We start from the raw sequence: 27,606 nt of genomic DNA, 5'->3' as shown, positions 1-27,606 counted from the left end.
TTTTCCTTATTTCTGTTTTTCTACGTTGCACCCCGGTTGCCTAGGCCGGGGTGTAACAATGCAAATCTAGGCACTCCTCTCTTCTCCATTTCCCCCACCTTTTCTGATCATTTCTTCTTCCCGTCCTTCAAACCGGCTGTTCCTGGATGCTCCGTCAGTAAGAGCTTTAGCTCGGATTTTTATGGAAAAGGATCCTGAAAAGCTTAGTTTGGATCCTGGAGTGAAAATTCATATTTTTTACGCTCCACTCACTGGCATGACGGGTGTCATGGAAGATTAGATATGATGAGGAGGAACAAAGGGGAGTCACACACAAGTTGTATAATGTAAGTGTCAGTGTGATAAAAGAGGCAGAGAGGAAGCCGGTGTGACTGCTGGAGGAGACGAGAGGAACGTTACAACTGGAGAGGAGAGAGAAGAAAGAGATCAAGTGAGAGACAACGGAGGAGAAAAAGGAGACGCGAGAGAGAAAATACTCTGGGCTGTCTGGGAGAAACACAGACGACAGAGAGGACGAGTGACAGAGGAAATGCTGCAGGGAAGGAAACACAGATACAGCTTCCTGTCACAGTCCCACCCTCCACGGTACAATGTGAGTCACATTCACGGGCACGACGGCTTCAGTGAACACACATGTACGTGAGGTTTGCTTTGAAAGAAGTCCAAAGACGTGCACCAGACTGGAGACGCTCTCACGGCTGCACACCTTCCTTATTCTGCTCAGAGAGAAGTCCTACTCTGCTCTCATGAGTCGCTCCGCTCACAGACACTTGCCATATAATTATGTTTGAAATAAAGTCCTCCCTGTATGAAGGTGAGGATTGTAGCATCTGCCAATGAACTCCTCACACCTTCACAATAAAAGCAGAACTTCTGTGAAGAAAAGTGGGACACATGTCCCCCAGCGAGATATCAGAGACCAAAACATGACTACTTCCAGTTATTGCTGCCAGAGCTGTTCTAGAAAAGAATAAACCTTTATTATCCCACCGTTGAGAAATTTGGGTGCTACACAGCTGTTACAGAAGGGGGAATATAAACTATAGAAGGAAGACACAAAGTAGTCCTATACACACAACTGAAGTTCATATGTACAGAAATATGTACACGCGCGTGTGTGTGTGTGTGCGTGTGCGTGTGTGTGTGTGTGTGTGTGTGTGTGTTGGGGGAGTGATTCTGGTGACACGTACAGTGAACAAAGAAGCCGATGACCAGGACGTCCAGCCGTCTGACAGCTGCTGGTAAGAGTGACCTCCTTCCTGTAAAAGTCTGTTGAACGAGCCGCTCAGTGCTCACACAGGCTCATCAGGGGTGGGAGCTGCTCAGTGACTGGAGGCTACGTCCACACTGGCCCGGATAGATTTGAAAACGCTCCGCGTCCACACTAGCGTTTTCAGTCATTTTCACAGAGTTGTGCGTCCACATTGAAACGGCCGAAAACGCTCACGTTCCAGTCCAGCGCATGCGTGAAACGCAAGAAGATTCGACCTGCCTCATTTCTGTCTGCTGTTTATTTGCTTTCCGGCTCTTTGAAACGTTGCAGCAAAATGTGGAGGAAAAGCACCGAGTTTTTAAATGGACTCACAATGAGGTGGAGTTGTTGCTGCGAGTAACACAGACTTAACAATGTGGTGTATGCTGTACAGTGCAGCGAGGAATGCCCAGACCTCTACATTGGAGAGACCAAACAGCCACTTCACAAGCGCATGGCACAACACAGAAGAGCCACCTCCACAGGACAAGACTCAGCAGTCCATCTGCATCTAAAGGTCAAAGGTCACTCTTTCGAGGATGCCAATGTTCACATTTTGGACAGAGAGGACAGATGGTTTGAAAGAGGAGTGAAAGAAGCATCTATGTCCACTGTGAGCGACCATCTTTGAACAGAGGCGGGGCTTACGACACCAACTCTCTGCCATCTATAATCCAGTTTTGAGATCCCTTCCCAGACGCCTTAACGCCCACTCACATCCTGGGCCATCTGACCTCAGGAAATCACATGATAAGGTGGGGCCAGGTTTCACAATGAACTCACCCGAAACTCTGGCTGATTGGGACCCACACCCAGTTTCACACCTTGGCTCAGGCGATTAGAGGATCATCAGGGGGTCCTTTTGTCCCTCTGTGGGGGGAAACTCCCACTAGGTTTATATCTGGGACTCTCCACCATTTGACCTTAGAACTGAAGAAGCTTCTCGGATGAGAGGTGAAACGTCTTCAAGCAACTTAAAGAAGTCCAGACGCTTTTCTTTGCAAGCTCCTTTGACTACGATGACCTGGATGACTGAGAACCTTACAGACAAGTTAACAGGAAGTTAGCTCGCTAGTTTCCACCTAAACATTTCATACCATGTTCTGACTGAGAGATTTTTGAAACTAATTCAAACGTACAGCTCTGCTACCACTTCCAACATAAATGAAGACAGAAAACTAAACAGCAGTGGCGTTTGCAGGGTTACTGAAGTTGGACTACCTGGTAGAGGTGGGAATCACCATACATCCCACGATACGATATTATTGCAATTTTTAAAAATATTTTGCGATATTCAGATTCTGTACATAAAGGTAAACTTTATCAATATTCATTTTATCTAATATCAAAGTCTCGCACTCAGTCTTTCTCTCATTCAGTCAGTTTTATTGTTGACAAACTGAACGGTTTGTATTACAGTCTAGTCCAACTTAACTGAATGCAACCATCTGGTACAATTATAGCTATTTATGAAAACTATGCAGCCCCTTCAGCAACTGAAGAATTTGAAAGTAAATTAAAACAAAATATAATTTGACATTAAATAAAAAAGTTTTAAACGTAATTAAAATAAAACATGTCTTAAATTAAAATAAGTAAACTGTCATGCTTATTGCTGCCAAAACAAGTTAAACACATTTGGACAGTGAAGGAATGTCAGGATTCTTGCTCAGAAAAAGGATCAACATGCTCTGAAGTCAGAGCACAAAAACCTTTTTGTAACAAAATATCGATTTCTGCCGTCCCTGCATCGATACAAAATATCACGATACTACACAGTATCGATTTTTCCCCCACCCCTACCTGGTATATAATGTTGTGCTACGTGATTGCTAGCAACACAGCTATGTTAGCATAACATTAGCACAGTGAAGCTGGAGGATGAACTTTTTTCCACTGGATAAAAGTTAACGTGAGGGATTCTGGTGGTCAGGGACAAATGCAATCGCATAGCAGGATCCTGTACACGGGCCAAACTTCAGTCAGGAGAACAACTGAGATTATTCATCCATAATACGAGGTTAGTCATTCATATACTGCAACAACATGGGAACAGAGCAGCTGCCAGAGAATTCAACATTAAGTTACAACATTAATTCAACATTGTTAGGGAAGTGGAGGAAGCGCAGTTTTTGGCTTTCCCCATATTTCAACAGTGCTTCATCTCTTTGCTGTGGCTGTCGGCATATTTTCCAGATGATAATGGTTTTAGCCGCTGCGATGCTTTCGACCAAAACAGGCGCAGCTTGATGACATCATCAACATGCGCTATCGCTAGAGCGGTATAGTCAAAATCTCTATCGTTGGCCAAATTTATATCGTTTCTATCGTATATCGTTTATATCGCCCACCCCTACTGCACGTGGTTGGAAAGACAATAAAGCCACTGGACCTGTGAGAACCAAACAAACTGCCCACATCACGCTGTGCTGTTAGCCAAGGCTTCTACAAACTCTGACATTTTAAACTTAAGTATCTGAGATTAAAACATCTTTTTCAAACATGTCTTCACTTTGAGCTGAGTGTGAAAGCAGGTTACAGCTAATCTCAGAGCAACACGGCGGTTTGGGGTCTTTTCATCTCTGTATCAGATTCTCCTTCAAAGCGAGCCACGTATCAGACGCAGCAGTTTAAAAACGAAACACAAACACGGTTTAATTATCAGGTACGAGAGGGGAAATCAATATCACTGCTGGTTCTTACACAGCCACTGTCATATCACCTGCACCGATTAGTCATATCTGCTCTTTTCCTTCGTTGCATTTTCATCACCTGATTTCAAAACAAGTGGAATGAGCTCAGAGCGCACGCAGCTTCAAACCGAGTCGTCATTTACGTCCTACAGTTTGGCGCTCTGGGAAGGCAGCCCGTCTGATTCTGCGCATTCAGCCATGTTTCCAATCACAGCAGCAAACTGAGCCCGTCGTTGAGTGGCATCTGACAAGACTTCCATCGACTGTGAGTGACTGTCGCCGTCTTCCGGGTCTATTTTGAGACGCTACACGTGGGACATACTTGGTACTATCGCACTGTGAGGTGACGCACGCTGCTGCCATGCAGAAGAGGGAAGGTCTGACTACTTATTCCACAAACAATAAACCTGATGATCGACCAAACGTGCTATTTTTAGTCTGGAGCTTTTACTCATTTTGTTTCTCAAGAACATGTCGACACACTTCTGTCCGCTTACAACTTTTCTTATGAAGGAAATCCATAAAAATATCCAATCAGGGATTCGATCCTGGCCAACGCTGAGGTCCAAAATAATCATGTGACCAGGAGTTGATGCTTTCTGTTTCTGTACGTTATGCTTTGGTCTTTAACCTTCAGTTGAAATATATCAGTGGTGACAGCTTTCATCGTTTTAATCAAACCATCTTTTAACATTCAGTCAGTGCAAAACATGACACGGCCGACAAACACTGACCGCCATATTTGTGCTGATGTCAGTCAGCGAGGCGGAGCCTGTACTTTTTTGTTTAAAAAAAAAAAAAAGAAGACGAGGATCACAGAAGTAAAATTTAAAGCATAATAATGATTCAAAATTATGCAAATTACACAGGAAGTCGCCCCTCCCCCCTCTGCTCCTCAAGCACAAGGGTCACGTGCAGAGTGAAGCGGAAAAAAGTGCGAGAGAAAGAGGCTCGCGCGTTCACTTCAAAGAGCCGGCTCTAAGAGGCGGTTCGTTCGCGACCAACACATCACTACGTGGCGGTCTGCAGCTGGACGCTCGTTAGCACGGGCAGAGAGCTCTCACGGTTCGGGCTGGAGCCGAACAACAACTCCCTGATAACGACTGCGTTGAGTCTGTTCCTTCCCATCCCATGCAAGGCCACCTGGGTTGGCTGGCAGACTGTTTACTTAGCCTGGCAGGGCGAAGGACACTGTCTCAGCTGAACTATGGACACGCACACACACACACTGATAAGCACACACTCATCCCCCCTCCCTTTCCAACGCCTTCGATGCTTGTTTCCTGCGAGGGAACGCGGCGGGCTGTGTGCCGCGCTGGAATGGTAGCGCTGTGCAGGGCGGCTGCTGTGTTCGCTTCGGATTACTCCTCACCCCCCACCCACCTCTGTGGCTTGTCATGTCTTCACAAAGTTGTGCTGTGGACATTTATGTGCTTTTTGTGCAGAGGAGTTTTTTTTGTTTCCTGTTCTCATGCTGTCCTACCATGGAAGCACAGCATGAGTAGGGGTCTCTTTTTTTCCTCTTCCCATTGTAGTGTACATTTCAATGTTTTTTTCTCTGATTCTACCAATCTCCGACCTGTATCCCCATGTAATGTCTGTGCTATATGTGTAAGGTCGGGGGGGGTCCCATTTCACTGCAGGGCAACCTGCATGTGACAAATAAAGCTTTGATTGATTGATTGACTGATTAAAAGCTGCGTCTTTGAAACGTGTTGTTTGAGCAGGAAGGCACAACTTTTAATTTGAAGTTTGTGTCTCACTTTTTTGAGTTTCACCATCATTTGATGTTTCGTTAGTGAGTGTTTGCAGAGCGGTCGGCACCTTCCATCCAAACCGTGGCGATCTGCTGGTGACCAAAGCGGTCGAGAGGACACTTTTGGTGCAGCACCTTCTTATTCAGCCTGACAGCACCCAGCACAGCTGCTGACCTCCAGCAACCACCAACCAGCTGCTCGCTGAATGCACATTTTTCCTTAGCGACCAGAATTTTCCAGGGAGGCCACCAACGAGGCCTCAAAAGTAATGCGATTACTGTAAGGACTCACAACATTTCCTGTATATGCAGAAGACAGGGATTCACAGCACTGTACAAGCAAAAGGCTGCCATCATTTAACCTCCAAAACCAAGTCCACTCGCCCCGGTGGAAGCGGTTCCCTCTTATTGACAAAGTAATACCGATAACCTACCAACCCTCACTCGTTCCTCGTATCCGTTCTCACCTTCAGCTCAGATTAGCAGTAAAACTGCGCTAAAGAGAAAGAAAAAAGCTCACAATGAACTGCTCCACATCCCTCTCCATGCCCACGTTCGGCAGGTCTGGCATCATGTGGGCGACCACTTTGAAGCCGGCATCCTTTGCCAGGTGGAAAGACTCGCACACAGCTCGCACCGTGTGGCCTCTGCACAAACACACAAGCAGAGAGTAGCTGTTAAAGCCTGCAGGCTGCAACCCCATCAATAATAATAATAATGTATACTTTATTGATCCCCGTGGGGAAATTACTCTCTCTGCATTCGACCCATTCACTCAGTGAAGCAGTGGGCAGCCACTAAGCAGCGCACCGGGGAGCAGTGTGTAGGGACGGTACCTCGCTCAGGGGTACCTCAGGGTAGCCGTTCAGTGGATTCGAACCCCCGACCTTCCGATCATGGGGCCGCCACTCTACCTACTGAGCCATCCCCACCCCACATGACTTCTACCCACGGACCTGTTGGTGTCGCGGGCCACGTCTTCATAGACGCTCTGGACTCCTATCTCCAGCCGGGTGCATCCGTAGCCCAGCATGTCGCTGAGGTGCCGCTTCAGGCAGTAGTCGGGCCGCGTCTCGATAGTGATCCCCACGCATTTGGTATTACTGCGCTCCGAGTACCTGCAGGAGAAAAACATTCCCAGTTACTTGTGCTGATGTCGTTTCTGCTCATTGGGTGTTTTTAAAATATCGCTTTCATGTCTGTGTGATAATGTCTTTTTAATTTCACTATTTAGTCTCACAGAGTCTAAATGTTTGAGTTGCTCCATATGAAGGAAACATATTACTGGGACCATTTAGCAACATCAATTTACAGGCTGCGAGTTTGCTCGGCTCATTATCCCGACAGTTAACACTAACCTCACATTAAAGACACACTGATTAATCCAATAAAGAAAATGCATGACAGGGGGAAATGCTAAATGAGACATTAACAAGTGTTTTGTTTGCAAGTCACTGACACTTTACTGGGTATGTTTGGTCCTGCTGGATTCAAGCGTTTTCTTTGAAGCTGTCTTTAACACCATTTCAAATGGATTCAACAAATACATCTGCCAACTTCTGACATAATTACAATACATTTTGAGGCTCTCTGGGTTATAAGAGGCAGGAGACGCGGGAGCAGTGCATGAGTCAGAGCAGCCATTGGCCAGGTAACATCTTGTGGTTCGTCCAGATAAAAATCTGCTTTATTACAAACAATCCCAGCTTATAAACTTGGATTCAGATCTCTCTGCAACTCTGCCAAAGTCCGTGAGTCTAATCTTTCTGCAAAGACAAACACTTTCAGTGAAATCTAAACTGTCCTGCTGAGACTTCTTCCATTTCAAATCTGACTGAACCTGATAGCATCTTGTTGATATTAAGTGAAATCTGTCAACAGTCTTGGCATCAAACAAAAATCACACACTTTAGAAATTCCCGACTGGCTCGTCCCTTTAAACAATTTGTCTCTGAATCACATATTCAATCAGACCCTTTGTTTGAATTCTTTATAATCTCTATTTCTTTATGATTTTCAGTGCTCGAGTCGCCCCTCATTTCTTTCTGAGGTGCAGTGATTTATTGAAATCATGAAAGTACAGGACATGAGGCAGAAACAGTTTGCACAAGTTTAATGATCTTCAAAGTGAATATTTGGTACGACCACCTCTGGTCCGCTCTACACTCTGCATCTTTTCCATTTCAGTAATATTTGGAACAACGTGCAGAATGATCATAAAAGCTAACCCATTAAATATTAACAGTAGGCCACACTGCTCACTAAGTGTCCCTGCATGCCACGTGACACAGGCTGATTAATAAAGCAATAAACAACAAGGACGCCTGAGATGGAAACAGAGCAACATGTGACGCAGCGCGGTCACTCGTCTTCTACAAATCTCGAGACAGAAACAACATCGAGTCCAGTGATGCTTCCAGACTTATCTGAGTGACTGATCGAAATCACACACACACACACACACACAGACACGCACGCACGCACACAGACACACACACACACACACGCACGCACACACACACACACACACACGCGTGCACACACACAGGCACACACACACCTCTTCTTGTGACACTGGCCAGGTGTCATTCTCTCCGCTCCAGCTGCTCTGATGACGATTAGCTGCCTTCACACCGGCTCATATTCCTTCAGACTGTATCTGCTGGCAATAAACGTCCATCTTTTACAGTCTGCTGGCTGATTTACACCAATTACAAGAGTTTATGCTCCAGAGAGAATGATCAGATTGTGTGAGATGAATCAATAAAAAGTCTATTATCTCGGGCGATTATCTCGAGGTATCTCACTGCTGCGATCCGATCAGGAGCAGGGTGAGAAGCAGAGACATCAAATGCACACGACTTTTTTCAAACGCACACACACGCACACACACACACACACACACACACACACACACACACAGAGATAAGGGCAGCAAAACCGAGTGTTTCCTGCAGACGCAGCCACTGCAATTACCGTAATCCCAGCATCTTAACAAAGCATGCTGATAGAAGTGCAGGGAGGATTCAGGCACACTTTCACACACTTCCTGCAAACACACTCGTGTACACACACGGGACATACATCAGAAGAGACACGCAATCACACAAACTAGCCTCTCGGGCCTAATCGGACTTTAGGAAAGCAAATAACTCCTGCACACAAACAGGCTGATGCGGCTGGCCGCAGACAAACCCATTATTTGGTCCAATCGTCTCTATAAACCTGACTCAGAATCTTCTCCAATCATCTTGGTGTTTCTACTCATCCACACCGAGCAGCTGCGGGACGATTTCATTCAAAACTGGCCACAAGTGGCCGAGTGAGAAATCGATGGGCGTAAAAGCAGAGGACTCGTCAGAGTGACTTCACTTATTCCTTTCACCCGAATCCTGAATGAACTCATTCAACAGTTTAATGTGTGGATTCCTCATCAACGTCTTTTTACTTCTTTCATGAAGTCTGGTGGTGACTGAACTAAAGCAGAGTGGAATTAGGCACGCTACTTTATTACTGCATGGCACAAGCAGGGGATGCTGGGAGTCCCAGTATTACACTCATGCTGCACTGGTTTCATTTTTATTTTTCAGCTGATCATATAAACATGTAAAGAAGGTTAACACGTTTGGTGACACACACACGGTGATTCCCAAAGAATCACCAGCATGGTGTGCAGCACAGCCTCTGAGGAAACAGACACAATGATGTACAGCAGCAGTCACAGGTTTGGACACACCTTGTCATTTAATGGTTTTACTACTTCCTACCAAGGTTATTGTTGTTAACGAAAACTAATGAAATAACGAAAACTAGAAGTGAAAAAACATTTTCGTTAACGGAAATAAAAATAAAAACAAAAAAAGGAAAACTAACTAAAACTGTAATGAGTGTTCACAAAACTAAAATTAACTGAATTTATAGCAAAATGTGTTTAGTTTTCGTAGATGTGTGCGTGTCCTACAAGAGTCGAGGGTGAAAATGAAGTTTAGTTCCCAGATTTTTCTTGCTGTGTCTCATTGTGCCAGCAGGTGGCAGCACGTTAGTCGAGTCGTCTGTGTTGCTGCGTCCACGCGCAGAATCATGTCAGGAAAAGTCGGGAGAAAGCGCCAGAGTCCAATTTGGGATTACTTTGAATATGACTGTGTTTTGGATAAAGCAAGTGTCTTGTAGTGGAAAGAGACAAATTATGAGGGACATTTCTAAAGGAAAAAATCCCACAAACCTTAAAGTGCACTTGAAAAGCTCGCACAAGAAGGCTAACCTAGCTTACCTTGAGAAGGGAGCACACTCAACCCTCATCCCCAGAAACAGACGCTAACCCCAGGCAAGGCAGCGTGATGCATCCCGAGACAACAGGATGGGGATATCTACACAACTGTGTGAGTCAAATGCCTTCAAAAAGTTTATCAATTCACTTGAACCAAAATTACGAACACCCGGTGCTGCGAGAGTTAATAGTCTCATTGGGGCCAAGATATACATTTTATAGTTGCCTGGTATCAGTGGTTGTTCATCTGCCTTTATTTATGTATTTATTTATTTATTTAAAGAACCCATAGGTGGGAATGTGAGTTGTCTGTCTCTGCGTGTTAGCCCTGCGACAGACAGGCGACCTGTGCAGGGTGCAGTATGGTAACTGGAATAGCAACATACCCAAGGATGAGCAGAAGAGCATGACTGATATGATGAAACTGGGATGTTGTTACACTTAATTATTGCAAACACAACTAAAACTATAACTGAAACTAAGGATTTTCAAAAAAATAAAAACTAAACTAAACTAGCAAACAATTGGTAAAAACTAATTAAAACTGATATAAAATTGAAAATCTGAAGTCAAAACTAAATAAAAATAAAAACTAATGAAAATTGTAAAACTATTGAAACCCTGCTTCCTACATTGTACAAACTGAAGACATCAAATATATGAAACCAGATCTTTGGAGGCAGAGAAAAAAAGGTTAAATAACTCTAAATATATTTTATCTTTCAGATTCCTCTAAGCTGCCGCCCTTTGCTTGTTTTGGCAGGGCTGCAAACCTGAGATGGTTTCACAGGTGTGCCTGTCAGGGATCATTTGTGGAGTTTCTTGCTAAAACCTTGAATGTGTGCAGTCACAAAAACCACCAAGCGCTACGACCAAACTGGCTCACATGTTTATGGAAAGGAAGCCCAAGAGTCCCTCTGCTGCTGAGGATAAATTCATCCGAGTCACCAGCCTCAGAAAGCGCAGGTTAGCAGCAGCTCAGATCAGATAGATGCCACACAGAGCTCCGGCAGCAGACACATCTCTACATGTTCAGAGGAGACTGTGTGAATCAGGCCTTTATGGTCAAACAGCTGCTGAGAAACCACGACTAAGGAAAAGCATTTCATGAAGCTCATCGAAGAGCAGTAATCAAAGCAAAGGGGGCTGTTTTAAAGAATCTAAAATATAAAACATGTTTCGGGTTATTTCACACTTTTTTACTACAAAGTAAATAATCATGAAAATAAAGAAAAACCATTAAATGAAAATCTGTGTCCACACTTTGGTCAGAAGAGAGAGCTGCGTCTGGGCAATCAGCTGATCCACCTACTGTTGCCTCAACATAAATGGTCTCAGCGGAAGAGACCGTCTCTTCTCTCCCGCCGTCTCTCAGGGTTACAGTACAGTAGCCCTGAGAGACGATAGGCAGGAGCCATTGTTACACACAGGAAACGGGGAGAAAAGGCCGAGGTGTGCCACATGACACAAGGCACTAAAAAACACTGGCTTATCGAGTAATAATCCAAATGTAAAAGTTACGTTTCAGATCACCACCAAAATATACAGAAGAAGTCAAACAAAACAACGGGTGACAGAAAATCTGTTAGAAGATTGCAGGTAAGACTCAGGTAATAGTTTGATGTTAACATGCAAATGGACAGTCAGAGTAAAATGAGATGATCAGAAGGCGAGAAGAGCTCAGTGAGTTCAGGGAAATACTGAAAATGGTGAAGTTGCTCCCTCTTGTGGTTACAACCTTTACACGTTTTCTGAAAATCCGATGGTAAAAACACTGCAGCTGAGACCAGAGGCTGCAGGGGCGAGTGGCCGTCAGGGAAAGGTGCAAACAGGGCCTGCTGCCTACAGGAAAAACCTCTGTCTAATAATCACTGCAGGAATCGACACATCCCAAAGACGTCAGCCGCTTCACAATCTCTGCATCACTCGCTGCGAGCTTTTTGAAACCCACATGAAATCCAACCTTTAACTCCGACATTATGTCATTGGAGATGTTCTCACGTGCCTTTTCACACAAAAGCAGGCATTTACTTTTCAACCACTAGCATGGAAGGGTCCAAACATGCTACCGTTGTTATTCTCAGTAGTTCTAGCATACGTGACCGTTTTAACATCCTTGTTATCAAGAGAGATCCTACTATGTGTTCTGCTCTTATTGTGAGACACAGACCCCTGCCAGGCTCAACGCTGGAGTTCATTAAATACCTGACAGCCTCAGCCACGTTGTTAGAGGTGTGTCCTGACAGGGCGTCGTGAAGGTTTCTGATGAAGTAGTCTCTGTAGTCCTCAGGCAGAGCCATGAAGGTCCCTCCCATCACGATGAACTCCACTTTGTCGACGCTGTGGCCCAGCTGCTTCAGCTGCAAATCACACCCGAGGGTTGGGTACCATTAAAGCAATGGACTTATCTGCAACTTCAGCTAAGTGCAGCAATGCACCATTACTCAGCAGAACGATCATTTTGTTCCCTCAAAAAATTAACTGTAATTAAACTTTAAACAGCTAGTGCACATAAACCGGACCCCCCACAGGCAAAGCTCCATGGAAAAAACAAAAACTGTGTCCAGTTTAAAAAAAGATCCACATGAACTGTTCCAATGACTGACTTTGCTCTGCTGCGAAGCACTAATGGGCCCATAAATTTAAATAATGGCATAATTAGGGTCAGTGAAAGCCTCGACACTCATTACAGCACCTAAATATATTATCACCGGCTGATTTGTGGAAATGGCTCATCTAGAGACCACATAAAGAGACACACTTCAATCGAAACACCTGATTAAGGTGCTTCCTGCTTCTGTAATTTCAGGAAAAGCCAAAATAACACAAATAATCAAAACAATGTCAATTTTTAAAAAGTACACCGTAGAAAATCACCGACCTGCTCCACTCGATGTCTGGTCTGCAGGTAGGGGTCGTAACGAGCTCGGATGGCTCTCATGGAAGTCGGCTGTCAGAAAGAAGGGGAGAAGCAGGAAGGACATTTAACGTTTGCTTACATACAAAAGACAGACATGTGTTCCACAGGGTTCTGTGCTAAGAACCTTACACACCCGTTTTTTGGGTTAAATTAAAAAACATGGCTCAAAGTATCAATGCACAAAATATACACACTTGATGTATGTGGATGGCATCACTCTGGCCTCCAGTAACACTGTGAGGAACCTGGGAGTCATTTCTGAACAGAGCGTGTCCATTGAGCTGAATGTTAAACCGTTTCGGAGGAATGCTCTTGTTCACCTGCACAATATCTCTGCAAACATCCTGCCTCATGCTGAAGGACCACTTCATGTAACTGTTACTTCTAGGCTGAATTACTGTAGTTATTATAACGGATTTATACCTCTGGGTTCTTCACTGTAGGGAAGTCACAAACAAAGACAAACACGACATCATAACGTGATGTGAACTTCCCTAGAAATGTAGCTACACGTGTGTCGAGGCACATGCGTATAAATTCTGGTCTCTACACAAACACAGCGAGAGCACTGCCACGATTCGATTTTGTCCGTAACTTTTCTAAACCGGCTCCAGGATAAATCCAGAATTCATTTTTAAGTCTTTGTCCTCACAAAGTCCTGGATGATCAGGCAGTAAAGTCCTCGCAATAACATTTTATTCTAACGAGCACGTTGCTCTCTGACTGCTTATTTGTGGATTTGAGAGTTTCTGAAAGTAGAATGGGACGCAGAGGCTGCTGTGGAAACAGCTCCCAGTTTGGGTTGAGGAGACAACTTATTTACTTTATCAGGCTTCAAACCTTCCATGCAGGCATACACAGTAGATGAAAATCAAGGTGCTTCACCTCGTAGCCAGTGTAAGACTGTGTGGAGTACTCAAAGTCAGAGTCCGGTCCACCGGGACAGTAGCTGCCAGAGTGAAAACAAAAAACTGATTATTAATAAACTCCTGTCAGCACTTCAAGCTCAAACAGGTCAAAGCTTTTACATCTACCTGGCTTTAGGGTTTGTTCTGTGAACCACAGTATGACCACTAAATATACTTACACAGCACTGATACTGCTCATGCTGAAGCAGCTCAAAGATGAAATATGTCCTCACAGATTTTCTCTCATCAAAAAGCAAAACTTACACACAGATGTTGCCTGTAAAGCTGATGTGAGGACATCGATGAGGTTTACACATCACAGCTACGACTGCAATCTGCAGTAAAAACACAAGTTATTAAATCTGCTCCCATTTTGGGGGTTAGGTATTGTGAGAGATAATTTCCATATAGTCTGAACATTCATGCATTTCCAATCTTCACTGTCCATCTAAAGCTGAGCTGAAGGATTAAACCCCATCAGTGTTGTACGCTGTACTCATCCTATACCAGACATAAACACACACAAACACACATACACACACACACCTGCTAACATGTGACTCCAAACTATTACTCAACATGCCTCAACAAGCCACTTAGTGCATTTTCTTTCAGCCTTACTGAACCTTAACCTGAAATATCAGACTGCAGGGCCCTATTTCAGGAAGCCGGTTTAGAAAACTCAGAGTGAAAAACGATACTCACGGTTGAGTAACCCCGAACTGTCCAACTCGGAATATTCGGTTTCAGAAAGGCTGATAACAATTAGTTCAGTCAACGCGGAGTTGCTTTAACCCCAAGTTAAGCGCGCGCACGAGGATACATAAAGCCCTGATTAGTGGAGCACAGATTAAGCGAGTCACCATGGAGACGGAGGGAAAGAAGGCGCGGTCAATGTATTTTACAGCGCTTGAGGCCGAAATTCTGATGGCAGCATATGCGATAACATGCAAATTTTGCAGAAAAAAAGTAACACAGCCTCAGCTGCAAAAGAAAGGGAGCATGCATGGCAAAACATAGCCGACAGAGTCAATGCGTGAGTGTTAATTTAAACATTGATCTAGGGATTTCCACCCATTTAACACGTTATTTTATTATATTTTATTTTTTATTTCATACATTTTATTTTGTGATGTGATGTGAGCGCAGGTGCAACCCAACAGGCCCCAAACGTTCCTGGCAGCAAGTAAAAATGAAATATAAAAATATAGTCCAAACAGGTGAGGTGTAATTGTATTATGAGCCATAGTGCTTGGTCTGTTTGTAAATCAATTGCAGTTAGAGGCTACATTAATTTCCTTTCTGTAAGCACTTATTGAAATTATCTGAGCACATTACAAGTACATATTTGCTTACTCTGTATGCTCAAATGTGACCCGTTATAGCCAACAGAAAAAAAGCGGAGGCCCGAAAAACAGGTGGGGGTCCTCCACCACCACCACTCACAGAGGCTGAGCAGTTGGCTTCCACATTTGTGATAATGTTGGCAGCATCACATATGATCTTCACAGTGCAGAGAACACAAATTAGCATCCATTACTATAATGAAATAATTTGTTAGTTTGAAATGCTACAGGGAACTATGTACCTGTACATTAATGCTGTGGAAAGACTTCCTGTTCACATAGTCTCCTTCATTTACTGAAGGAGCAATGATTGGAATGTGAGTGCCATCTGTACAGCCAATCACGCCTGGGAACCGTGAGAATAAATGTAAAATTTAAGTAGTAGTTCAAGTATCACCACATCATGAATTAAGTTTTGTTCATCCTGATACCTGCAATTTTGTGGCATCCCTCTTTGATAAATCTTGTGGGTCTATGACCGGGGAACACCACAAACGAGTACAGGAGACGTTTCAGTGCAACTGTAACATTCCTGACTGCCCGACAGACGGTAGCCTTGGAAACGTGCTCAGCGTCACCAATATTATACAGAAAGCTCCCGTTTGCAAAAAACCGAAGTGCAATACAAATAATATGTACAGAACTGAGAGAATGTCCGCGATGTGTCACATGAGCAATATTAGGCCTGAGGATGTTATTCAAATAAATTATAGATTGTGCTGAAAAACGGTAACGTTCACACAGGAAATCATCAGGAAATGATAAAATGTCCAAACGCGCTCTAATCACTCTCTCCCGGCGGAGAGCTCTGCGGAGAATTTGGGCTTCAACATCTACTGGCTCTTCAAGGAAGGGCACGCCATGTCTGACACTTCCTACAGTCAGGTTTCTGACAAAGAGGCGGAGAACGTCAGGGTTAGTTGAAGTAAACCTGCTAGGGGGCAGGTTAGCTTCACGGAGTGTGTCGTCATAGTAACTCACTCAGAATTAATCTAAACTCGCTTTGTGAAACCGAAAACCCAGAGTTTTCGTTAACTCAGGTATACTTACTCAGAGTTTGCACTAAACCGGCTTCCTGAAATAGGGCCCAGGACAGAGATATGGACGGCAGAATAAACACAACGTACCCCGCTGGCAGTGCGGATAGGTTTGGCCTTTAGTTTGGGCACCAGCGCTCGACGGTACTGCGGTGGAACAGCTGCGATGATATCCACCAATCGGGGCTGAGCTTCAAGTCCATATTTAGCTGAAGCCTGAGTCTTAACTCTGTTTGAAAACACAAAATGCAACTTGCTTAAAACTCACCTAGAACTGAAAATTGTACAAAAAACTCATTAAAATTGTTCTTTAATGCAAACTTATTTTGGATTTATGGCACAAAAAGCTTTTTAAAAAAGTTGGAATAGGCGCATGTTTCCCACTGAGGAGATCAGCGGCTCTGGGGTTGACAGGAAGAGGTTTCTCGTTGTTCCTCGATGTGTTTCAGCTGCTCCTTTGTCATATTAATTATTCAATAATGTGCTAATGTCTTTTGCACATTGTGGTCTAGCGTTGTCTTGCTTGACATCTGGATGACAACATTGATTCCTTCAAAACCTCCATAAATCATATTGCATTGAGGGGCTCTTCACAGATGTACAAGTCACTCATGCCAAGTGCACTAAGGCACACACACCAGATGTTTGGTTGTGAAGTTTGCATGAATAACAACAACATCATTGGCCCAGACTACAGGACTGCAGCACTTAGATGACCACAGGCCCAGAGAAAGAACCACGTGTAAGGGGGGGGGAGATCTACCATCTATACTAGATTCTTAATTATTGTAATATGCAGCCTATGTAATCTACACAGTAATCACATGACTGTTTCCTGCAGCTGATATCAATTTATAATCTTTTGTGACATGGAGGGCTTACACGTGCATTTTTCCAATAGCCCAACACAGAAAATGGTCATCGTTGTTGAGCTGTCCATAAATAAACTACAGTGCACATTTTTAGAATAAAGACGTGTCCTTGCAGCAGCGCTGTTCAGTGGAGCTCTGTGCCAAAGAGCATTAAGACTAATCAACTTCACATACACAGAGGGTAGACAGTTAGTGGGACCAGTTCATTGTTGTTTTGGTTACAGACTATTGTTGCACACGCTGTATGTCTACTGTATCGTTGATTACTTACTTGTTAAGATTGATGTCTTTTCCCTTCTCGTGGGCTTCAACCAGCTGCTTGATGACATCGGCAATGGTCATCATCATCAGCTCGGCTCGGCTCAGGTCACCTGACCAAGAGCAGCATAGTGAGATTACGGTCATTACAGTGAGAAGATTTATTCGCAGGTTATTTAAACAGCTTTATAATGTGCAGGAGTCCAAATTGTCGAATGCAGCTTTACGGAGTGAATCGCAGTCCAGTATGCGGTGTAACGGATCTCTATGAAAACGAGAAAAGTTGCTGAACTCTTCTCTGCCGAGTTATGCAGCTTCTGTCATCATCTTATGGGACCTGCCGTTAGCATTAGCTTTAAGCTACAATCACCCTCAGCACTTTAGAAAGCAGTTTGCGATGTTTTAAACGCTTTGCCACACACTCACTCTTTTTCTTTGGCTTCCCCATTTCCTTCGTTAGTCACCTAGTCCAATTATTTACGAAAGGAGGTCTGTTAAAAGTGCTTCATCTGTCTTTAAAGCCCGACAGCACTCTGGGGTAACAGTAAACAACTCCACGTTGCGACCGAACACGGCACCTGTCGTGCGGGGATAGCGGCTGTCGCAAAATAACGTAAACACACTTTCGCAGTGTTTAACCTGTCATTTATTGACGCGTAAATCTGTTCATGAGTAAAACAACGCCAGGTTTGGCTTATTTAACAGTGAGTAGGGCTGTTTCGCTAAAACATCCCAACATGTGCCGAATAAGCGCAGCTGGAAGGAGACGCGCAGACTCTACGACAGGTGCGACCACAGAGCGGCGCTCCATTCCGTCTCATAGCGATGGTCCGCGTGTGCGCGGAGCAGCTGACGGACTTGGAAGCTCTCTGACTTAAGGCTCGCAGCAAATCCCTTTAGCCGCGAGCTGACATGGCTTGACTGATTCCTGCGGGAAGTCTTCAGGAAATGCAACAGGTGGAGGAGCTGTGGTTGTGAACCCTGGACCATCGTAAGTGTTTCTTAGACCTTAACGGGGCTTTCCACGGTGCTGTGTACAAGTGCCGGTTACTTTTGTCGGCGGTAAATGTGGAAGTATTTAATCCTGTGTGCTGCTGTCATGCAGCCCTCATTAGCGTGCCCGGCTAGCTGCTGTGTGTCACTACTTGAAGGTGCCTGAGAGGAGAGGAGAGTCGGACGGGCAAACCACTGCACACACGGTTAGTTTGCTACTCTGAACTATGGAGGGTTTATTTCTTTTCTTTGCCTTGTTATCTTCTCACGGCAGACTTCACCAGTCACTGACTGGAGTTAAAGTGATTTCGAAAATGAACGCAGTTTAATCGCTGTGTTCAGGTGTCACTCGGATAAATAAGTGTTATCTCACAATGTGTGATATTACGTACACGCCAAGTCATTTCACGGGTGTTTTGGGGTTTGTTTGTTTTTTAATTCATGTGACGCAGGTCAGCTGCCACCATGGATGACAACAGTGTCAGTGTCTCCAATGTAAAGGTGGCTGTTCGTGTGCGGCCAATGAACAGGAGAGGTGAGTACAAACGGCTGCACTCGCTGGTTTCAGTGAAGCCTTTTAAAGGCAACCGTCCACCTTCAAAGGGAAGTATCGGCCCTGCACTTCACCCATATCTGAGTCCGTGTTTGCTCTCGTTCAACTTTTGGTAAACAGTAAGGCTCGGTGCAGGGTCCGGTTTCTCCTCAAGCTCTGAAGTATACACGCACTTCTTATGTCTTTAAATTTAAGCTTCAAATATGGCAGAGACGTGTTTTGTGCACTGTCACTGGCCTAAATACTTCTGACAACAGCTGAGCTGGACTGGAGTGTCAGCTAACTGCAGCAGCAACCTTTGAACTTTTAAGTGTAGCTATCACTTTCTGATTAAGACCCTCAAACGAAAGCTGATAATAAAGCATTTTAAAAGATAAAATACAACCTTGTGACTCATATGCCCTAACACCTACTCTGACAGGAAGTTGCTGCTCTGTCTCCGCCTTAAAATCCTTCCAGTGCAGGTAGGAATGAGGAAGAGAAGGTGTGAGCCTGGTTTTCCTTAGTGTCTGCACAGGGAGTTGTAAACTGGTCGTAGTGTTTGTGCAGGCCTGGATGAATCGGCCTCAATAAAACCTCCTTCCTGCCTCCCTTTGTTGGCCTGTTTGAAGCTTAAGGACACACAGGCAGGCAGGCATGCCACCTGTTACTCTGCAGAGTGACTCAGTCACTTTTAGGGAAAGTTATGACACCCAGTATATGAGCTGCTGCTTTTAAACGGTGCATTATGAAGACTGCAGCTTGTTTTTGGACATTTCACTTTGTTTTTTTTAGTCCAAAAATCACATGTTGTTTTTCTCCACTATCCAGAAAAAGACCTGAAAACCAAATGTGTGGTGGAGATTGATGGGAACCAGACAGTCCTGCATCCAGCCGTCACTAGTATGAACACAGCAGACCCCCGGTAAGCTGTTACATGGAAGAAAGTAGTCGTGAGTTTGAAGCCAACCTGTTTAAATTTCAGACACTTTGTGGTTTAGTTTTTCTCCTTTGTTCCACTTTCACCACAACATCTACTCCTGCTTTGATCCTGTCCACAGTGGAGCCTCCCTGGTTAGCCAATCAGTTTCTTTGTCAGGAAACATTGTTGAGCAGACGTGTCGGCTTGAGTCACGTTGCTGCGGATCATCAATCTGATGACATCACACTTGACAAAGTAAACTTTAGTTAAGCAGCACGCCACAGCTTGTTTAGCTGTGTTTCAGACGTGCACCGGTGTTGGTGGCTGGAGCATGACCTGGAGCTTGACCATAGGTGTGCTTCAGAATGTGTTAAATTGAAATTTGCAGCATGGATCTAATAAACTCTGGTTTTTCTGTAGACTGATGATAGCTACTAAATCTTTGGCTGTGATTCAGAGCTGCAATTCCTTTGCTGCTTCCTACCGTGCGATGTCGCTGTCATGATAGCCGCTGAAGAACATTCAGAGATTTAGGTTTGCGTCTGGTCCGCCGTCAGCAGGGACGGGCTCCTGTGTTGGATAAGTATTTACCAAGGCAGACATTGTCTCAGTGAATCAGCACCATACACACAGCTTCCAGGTCAGAAATGTGAGGCCAGTGCAAAAGTGGTGAGCAGGGGGTCTACAAGCTCTGTAAACCGTTTCCTGTTTCCGTGAGTATTGACACAGCATCGTGGACGTGGTTCCATCACGTGAGATGGTTGAAAGGCTGCCGTACCAGGTTTTCAGCTTCTCGGTCACATTAACTCTTCACCTGTGATACTTGGTCTTTCATGCTGCATTTCTATTGGTTGGTTTGTAGAAGCAGAAGTTGTAATGTGTCAGGGTGATGACCAAAATCACATTCAGATGCACTCACCGATACAGCCACCTACATGTCTTACACTGACCTCTCTGCGTGACCTCTGTGGGGTCACAAAGCCACTGCGGTAGCTGCAACTTTTTTGAGCCACAAGCAACGATATCCTGGGCCAGCCGGAAATCATACCGTTCATGCTATCAGGGTAAGACCATGACATCATCAGGCCCTCTGCCTTACACAGCAACACTCTTCTCCTCATCGCTGCAACATTTTAATGACTGTCTCTCCTTTTTATGAGCAGCTATTTGCATTGGACAAGTGCAGACAGTTCAGTGAGATTCCTGGCTGGGAGTGTGTTGTAATATGTGTACAATAACAGGACTGACTGTAGCACAGATTCACTCATTTAGTTACCGTCAGGTGAGTTTGGAGAGAATCTAACCAGCTTTTCAGGTTGGCGCCCAGTCGTTTGGAAAAGGGCTCAAATCTAGAACTCCACCCATCCTCCGTGGAAATCTCCCTCTGGCTCTTCTGCATCGTTACTCTTTACAAAGGGCGTGTGTCCCGGCTCAGCCCTGCTCAGGTAGTTTGACACACATTTGAAGGAGCAGGAAGAAGCAAAGGGAAATGGTGTCGGAGTTTTCTGTAACTCCAGTCGCGTTTATGATGTCACACTGGTGCAGCGCGTTGCTGTGCACACACAAAACTGTATTTGTTTTGATGGCCGATCCTCCTCCTCGTGTTGCAGTGAGCCAGATACTGAGTGGTGCAGGGAGATGTTCCCTGGAGGTCCTGGTCCTCGTTCAGGTTCCCTGTTCAGCATGTAACTGTGCCTTAGGGCAAACATGGACTAAATGAATCGCTGCCTTTGTAAGGAGGTTCAAGTCTCATATTTCACTGTGATTCTTTGCATTTTTTCATGCGTATGTATCCGTGTTTCTTCTGTCCTGACACGCTTCAGCAGCGCTGCGTTTCCCCATTTGGGGCTCGGTATGAACACGTTTTACAGGCTCAGTGCGGCACAGATGGTCCCAGACCAGCACAGAGGTCAGACGGGAACGGTGGAGGTGGTAAACTCATCTGTAACTCATGATAGTTAGATTTTACATTAACAAACTAACAAGAATCAACAGTGTTGTTACTATAGAAGTGAATTTTATTCTTCCTAATGGAAGGCGTGACCCAATTTATCCAGTCGGTAAATTTGGTCTTTACGAAGCTTTTAGCATTTCACATAATCTTCTCACGTGTCGCGGACTTCTCCAAAAGCTTCCTGCCGACTGGAGTTAAACTGCTTTTTTAGCCTCTGTGGCACAAGCTGGTCTCCAGTCCTACCACTGCTGTCTCAATGGGACGTTACAAACGCTGCAGTCATTGCAGTGTGACGCTATAATACGTTGGATTGTGACGCACAACCTGACGTTCAGCCTGGTGCTTAATTGCACTGTCAAATGTACAAATGCACACGATTGTTGGATTTGTACAACTCAGATGTTGGCACTCACAGGGTGTTTATGCAAAGGTTGATCATGATTGGTCAGCTCCTGTAGGAGGGAACACATGCTACCATCATTACACAGCAGGATCATAATATGAATTCATAATAAAGAGGGTGTAGATGTAAAGCGATAATAGCGGCAGACCGACGTCATCAGCTGATTTGATCATATTAGCCATTTGCAGGTGTTTTGCTATCAGTGTCTCTAACAGACGGTTCTGTGTGCCGATTGTTTTGTGTGCATTTCGCGTTCAGCCAAAGTGGAAAGCAGAAGGCATCTGTGTCTGTAGTACTGCAGTTCCCCTGTCTGCTGTGAAGAGGACGGCCTCTTCTGTAAAGTTTGTGCTTAGTCAGCTCACTGCCTGATGGTTCAGCTGCTTCAGGGGGTGTTAATATGTCCCAGCACCCTGGGAGGCTGCAGCCCAGCAGGGCCTGTCAGATTAATGAAGCCCTGTTCCTGCTTTAACCTCCTAGGACCTGCGTCCACATATGTGGACATCACATTTTGGGTTATTTAGGCCAAAATACTAAGTCTTGCTCTTCAAGGGCCTGATATCCACTTACGAGGACGTTATGCTGCTACTGTTCTATCGAAATTTTAAATTGATATCCTCATATGGCTCTGATTTTTCTTAGAAACACAAATTAGGTAAAAAAACAAACAAAACCTGGTGATTTCTTTGTTTCCATTTTTTTTGATTTGTAAATCACTGGTTGTATAAAGCCAGACTTTGTTGATCACAGACTTGCTGACCTACCATCGTCCTGCTTTAGTGATTCCAGTTATCTCAGGAATGTCCTCACCGTCCCAGGAGAGCGGGACTAAAGGCTGCTCTTTCATGGATCAGCCCAGTCTCACACAGGGAGGCCTTGTTTCGTTGCAGCGTGCGTGCGTGCGTGCGCGTGCGTGCGTGTGTGTGTGTGTGCGTGTGTGTGCGTGCGCGCGCGTGTGTGTGCGTGCGTGTGTGTGTGTGTGTGTGAGAGAGTGAGAAACCTTTACTTTTAGTGACTCAGTGTGGCTGAAAATGCTGCCATATTATTGCATGTCAGACTTGTGTGTTGTCAGTGTTTGCGTTGTTTTGCTTGTATGGGGTTAGTTTGATTGTGCTGTTATATGATTGGCTTTTGCTTCCTCCTGTGTGGGGGGCACTTGTGCTCCCTGGAGTATGACGCTCACGCTTTGGTTTTGAGTGCAGTGAGCAGTTTGGTGGTTGTTGTATTTGAGCTCACGTGTCTGGCAGATGGGGGCAGCGTCACGTCTGAGCTGGAGTCCTGATGTAGCTTGAGCTTTGCCTTAAAGCCCACCGCATCCTGTTCGTTCAGCTGACCGTCCACACACCCGCCTCTGCCCCAGAGTGCTCAGCAGCTCCCCAGCGTGGAGCTCATTGAGCTCAGCCTTGAAGATACCATCTGCACCGAACTTCCTCTTCTTGGAGATCTGCACAGCCGTCTTCCATCCGGCTGCAGACAGGAAAGCCTCAAGTTTCCTTCAGTCCTGCTGCTTTTCTGCTTCCTCAGAAAAACAGCACAAGTGGAAAAGCCAGTATGGAAGCTCTTCAACTGACATCAGCCTGAATGTTTCACAGCCTGGAGCACAAACCCATTCAAAGATGTTGTCAGCCTGTTTCTAGTAAGACAATAACAGGAAGCAGATAGAAACCGATTTTGTGTTTTTAGCACTTGGTTGCAGGAAAAACAAGCTTTTAAAGTAGACTCTTGTGTTTCTCTGTAACACACATCCGTGCATACACACTCAGTGGATGTTTATTAAACGCGACCAAAGGTTTGAACGAGGTCAGTTCATGTGTGCGTGTGCACGTGTACGTGTGTGTCTGTGGTCAAAGATTTTACTGAGAGATATGACAAATAAGTTTAAATATCAGTAACAATATTATTTCTTCTTTTCTGTCTGCAGGAATCAGCCCAAGGTAAATATGATGAGTTATTAATCACACATTTATGGTGTGCACATTACAGACGTGTGTCGCATGTTTTCTGCAGGTCTTTGCGTACGACTACTGTTTCTGGTCTATGGACGACTCTCAGAAAGACAAGTTTGCAGGTTGGTACATTTTCACAGAGGTTCATGTCAGTCTGTTCAAACGTGTCTCCTGACAGTGTTTCCTGATACTCGGGAGCTATTTATGGAGCTGAGAAAGCGGCCGTGGGGGGGCTGGGATGAAGGGGTTGCACACTGCGTCACACTGGTTGTGGCTCAGTCTGAAAACAGCAAAATTATTCTTCCTGTCGTCTCGTTCGTGTTAAAAGTTTGTAGATCATCAGCTTCGTTTGTGTCTGATTCCAGCAGTTAGTCTGAGTTTTGTGTGCAGGTCAGGACGTGGTGTTCCAGTGCCTCGGGGAGAGTCTGCTGGACAATGCCTTCATGGGCTACAACGCCTGCATCTTTGCTTACGGGCAGACGGGTAACATTTCAGAACAACAACTTTAAAATGAGTAACGATAAGAGGAACTGCACATCCTACCGCAGCATCACATGTTTCCATTTGTTCTCCTACGTCAGGTTTGAATGAAGCGAGTCAGGATTTGACTGTTTGTGACTTTTAGTTCTCAGTAGTTTGGGTCACAGTCACTGCAAAACTTTGTTTCTGTACTCCACAGCGCAGTAACCTGTTTCACACTGTTTCTGTCTGAATGCCGAGTGTTTCCTGACACACGTGGGTACTGATCTGTTGTTGTGCTGCACATATTGGCTCTGGAGGAAAGAGCTGGCACAGTCCATCTTACTATCACGGCACGCTCCGCCTGTTTAAGCAGAAGCAGCACTTGGTGTCTTCGACTTCATACGTGATGAAGTAATGATGCCGTGGCTGACATTGTCAGGACGCCATCTTCTTTGCCATTTTTCCATCTGCTGAACCGAAACAGTAGATTAACTTTTGATTGATGGGCAGATGCAGGTTCGGGCAGGTCAGCCGCTCCCTGCCCACAGCTCCCATAAGCCTCGTCTGTCAAACAGCTGCAGGGTGCAACATAAGCCTGGCTCAGCAGTCCCCTCTTCGTGATTACAAATGAATAACATGGGATGCTGTTTGAGACCTTCACACTCACGTCAGACATGAAGCGCTCTCACCTGACTCTAGTTTGGCAGCTTCTTTTATTCCAGCTGAATTTTCCTAAATGAATTAAGTTTGTTATGATCCTGGATACAAGCATTAGCTGCAGCGCTCTGTGTTAAATGATCAGTGATTCGTTCTGTCTCTCACTGGCGTCTGGATCGTTTATCTTCAGGTTCTGGGAAGTCGTACACCATGATGGGCTCGTCAGAGCAGCCCGGTCTTATCCCTCGACTCTGCAGCTCGCTGTTCAGCAGGACTGAGAAGGAGGCCCGTGAAGGGGAGAGCTTCACTGTGGAGGTGTCCTACATGGAGATTTACAACGAGAAGGTCCGAGACCTGCTCGACCCGAAGGGGTGAGATGCTGAGAGCCTCGCTCGTCATTCTGCTGGGATGTTGGAATAACATGCAACATTCAGGGTCCCTGAACAAGTCCAGGCAGCTGAAGGACTTAAAGCTGTGACCGTCTCCTTATTTCTGCAGAAGCCGACAAGCGCTGAGAGTCAGAGAGCACAAAGTTTTGGGGCCTTACGTGGACGGTCTCTCCCGTCTGGCTGTGACCAGCTACGAGGTAAACCAGCTGTTTCTTTCTTTATCGCATCGGGTTTCCGAGGACCAGGAAGTAATAACGGTGGCTGCAGACGGCGCGTGTGTTTGTTGGTGTTCAACAGGACATCGAGTCTCTGATGTCAGAGGGAAATAAGTCTCGCACGGTGGCGGCCACAAACATGAATGAGGAGAGCAGCAGGTCGCACGCCGTGTTCAACATCATCCTCACGCACACGCTCATGGACCTGCGGTCTGGGGTAAGGACTCGCTCGCATGTGCACGCCGTCTCTCTGTGCAGCTGATTATCTTTCAGTTATTGGCTCGAGTGTTAATGAAATGTGTCCGAACTCAAGGGGACTCGTTTAGTCTTATTCAAAGTCCCAACATGCAACACTGAGAAGCAGCTGATCCTCACATTGATGTTAGTCGACCAGCCAGACCTGCATCGCACTGTGCAAAAGTCTTGAGCCAGCCCTCGTGTTTTCATATTTGACTTTCTTTGACAGCGGTCAGGTACCAGGACCGGACTCGAAGAGTGATGCAAACATCTGGAGGAATTTATTTCTTTATTTATTGTTGTTAAGCAACACTGACCTACTATGAAGTATAAACACTCAAACCTGTCGGTGTCTGTTGGCACTTTGCTGTTAGCATTCTGTCACAAAAACACATGTGTCCAGTTTTTCAGTTACATCTATAAAAAAGGTATAAAATAATAATTGGCGTCAACATTTGCGATACCCAGATGTGTTTTATTCGTCTTTTGTCTGTGAATCGCTGCTTCCGTTGAGTCGTTCTCATTCAAAAGCTATGAGAGATTCTAGCTCGATGAGCTCCTGTGCGGCGCCGTGTGTTTGCTGCAGACGAGCGGGGAGAAGGTGAGCAAGCTGAGTCTGGTGGATCTGGCTGGAAGCGAGCGGGCAGCGAAGACTGGAGCTGCAGGGGAGCGGCTCAAAGAAGGCAGCAACATCAACAAGTGAGTGCGCATAAAATAAAGCTGTGATACTGACAGTCGAGACAGTTTTACTGCCTGCTGCTGTTTGTCTTCAGTCTAGAGCCGAGTGTCCGCCTCGAGGTTTTAGATGATGAGCCAACACAGCTGATTTAAACGGCTAAATGACCTCCTCAGCATGTTGTGTAGTTCTCCACAGGCCTGGTAATGACCTAATCAGGTGTGCTGACCCAGGGTGTACACCGGCCTCGAGGCCTGGAGCTCCCCACCTCGGCTGTAGAGCCTCCAGACACCCGTGTTTGTTTGAAGTTACTGGAAACTAGAGCTGGGCGATATGAGATTTTTTTCATATCACGATATGTGTTTTTTTTTTCATTTCAGGCGATAACGATATCTATCACGATATCAGCCAAATAACTATATTTGTAAGATTTAAATGTGCCGTTGCTCACAAGTAAAATGTGAAATAATCAGCAGCTTGTTTTTATTTAAATATCTATTTCCCATAATAAGTTCAACAGGGTAGATGTACTTAAGGAACATGAGACTTTTTCAGATAAATAAAGGCAAATATTGCAAGCTACACAAAAGGCAGCCGCTAAAGCGTTTAAGTTTCAAAATAGAACAAACAAAACAGACTAAACTGTCAATTCCACTTAGAAACAAAATATTAATTCTACAAATAAATCTTAGTTTGTTTTACAGAAGAACAGACAAAACTGACCAACTTTTGTCAATATCAAATAAACTGAGAACTAAAAGGAAATTGTCAATCTCTCCTTGTTGTATAGCTGAGCTTTTCAAACAGTTACTTTAGTCTGACAAAAGCCGAATGACGAATCAGCGCTTCCAGTCAGAGACTGAGGCTACGTCCACACGTACACGGGTATTTTTGAAAACTGAGATTTTCCGTTT

The 27,606-nt window shown here is 45.0% G+C and overlaps 2 protein-coding genes across 3 annotated transcripts in view; one reads left to right on the top strand and one right to left on the bottom strand.

Moving 5' to 3' along the window:
* elp3 (elongator acetyltransferase complex subunit 3) overlaps window positions 1–18,004 on the bottom strand; it is a 39,258-nt gene extending 21,254 nt beyond the window's left edge. Inside the window, exons 1-9 of one of the 2 annotated variants that reach the window (XM_005917157.3) lie at window positions 17,736–17,949; window positions 17,323–17,422; window positions 16,270–16,408; window positions 14,061–14,131; window positions 13,774–13,837; window positions 12,850–12,918; window positions 12,174–12,328; window positions 6,658–6,819; window positions 6,222–6,348 (exon numbers count right to left, since the gene is read on the bottom strand). In XM_005917157.3, the coding sequence (XP_005917219.1) occupies window positions 6,222–6,348; window positions 6,658–6,819; window positions 12,174–12,328; window positions 12,850–12,918; window positions 13,774–13,837; window positions 14,061–14,131; window positions 16,270–16,408; window positions 17,323–17,422; window positions 17,736–17,757 (909 nt within the window). In that variant the 5' untranslated portion in view covers window positions 17,758–17,949. Of the gene's footprint in view, window positions 1–6,221; window positions 6,349–6,657; window positions 6,820–12,173; window positions 12,329–12,849; window positions 12,919–13,773; window positions 13,838–14,060; window positions 14,132–16,269; window positions 16,409–17,322; window positions 17,423–17,735 lie in introns of both variants that reach the window. The other variant, XM_005917158.3, reaches the window with a different exon arrangement.
* A 98-nt stretch (window positions 18,005–18,102) lies between these two features.
* Window positions 18,103–27,606, top strand: part of LOC102314111 (kinesin-like protein KIF13B) — a gene marked incomplete in the record, with an annotated part of 42,333 nt that continues 32,829 nt past the window's right edge. The window contains 11 exon segments of the mRNA XM_005917181.3: window positions 18,103–18,300; window positions 18,415–18,508; window positions 18,755–18,837; window positions 19,666–19,759; window positions 24,032–24,044; window positions 24,118–24,178; window positions 24,447–24,539; window positions 25,366–25,546; window positions 25,674–25,761; window positions 25,862–25,996; window positions 26,603–26,715. Coding sequence (XP_005917243.2) covers window positions 18,768–18,837; window positions 19,666–19,759; window positions 24,032–24,044; window positions 24,118–24,178; window positions 24,447–24,539; window positions 25,366–25,546; window positions 25,674–25,761; window positions 25,862–25,996; window positions 26,603–26,715 — 848 coding nt within the window.

Source organism: Haplochromis burtoni, unplaced genomic scaffold (genome assembly GCF_018398535.1).
Source record: "Haplochromis burtoni strain Fernald_Lab_line unplaced genomic scaffold, NCSU_Asbu1 Contig_22, whole genome shotgun sequence".
Classification (NCBI taxonomy): domain Eukaryota; kingdom Metazoa; phylum Chordata; class Actinopteri; order Cichliformes; family Cichlidae; genus Haplochromis; species Haplochromis burtoni.
Note: the sequence above shows the minus strand (reverse complement) of the source record. Positions and strands in the feature narration are given on the sequence as shown.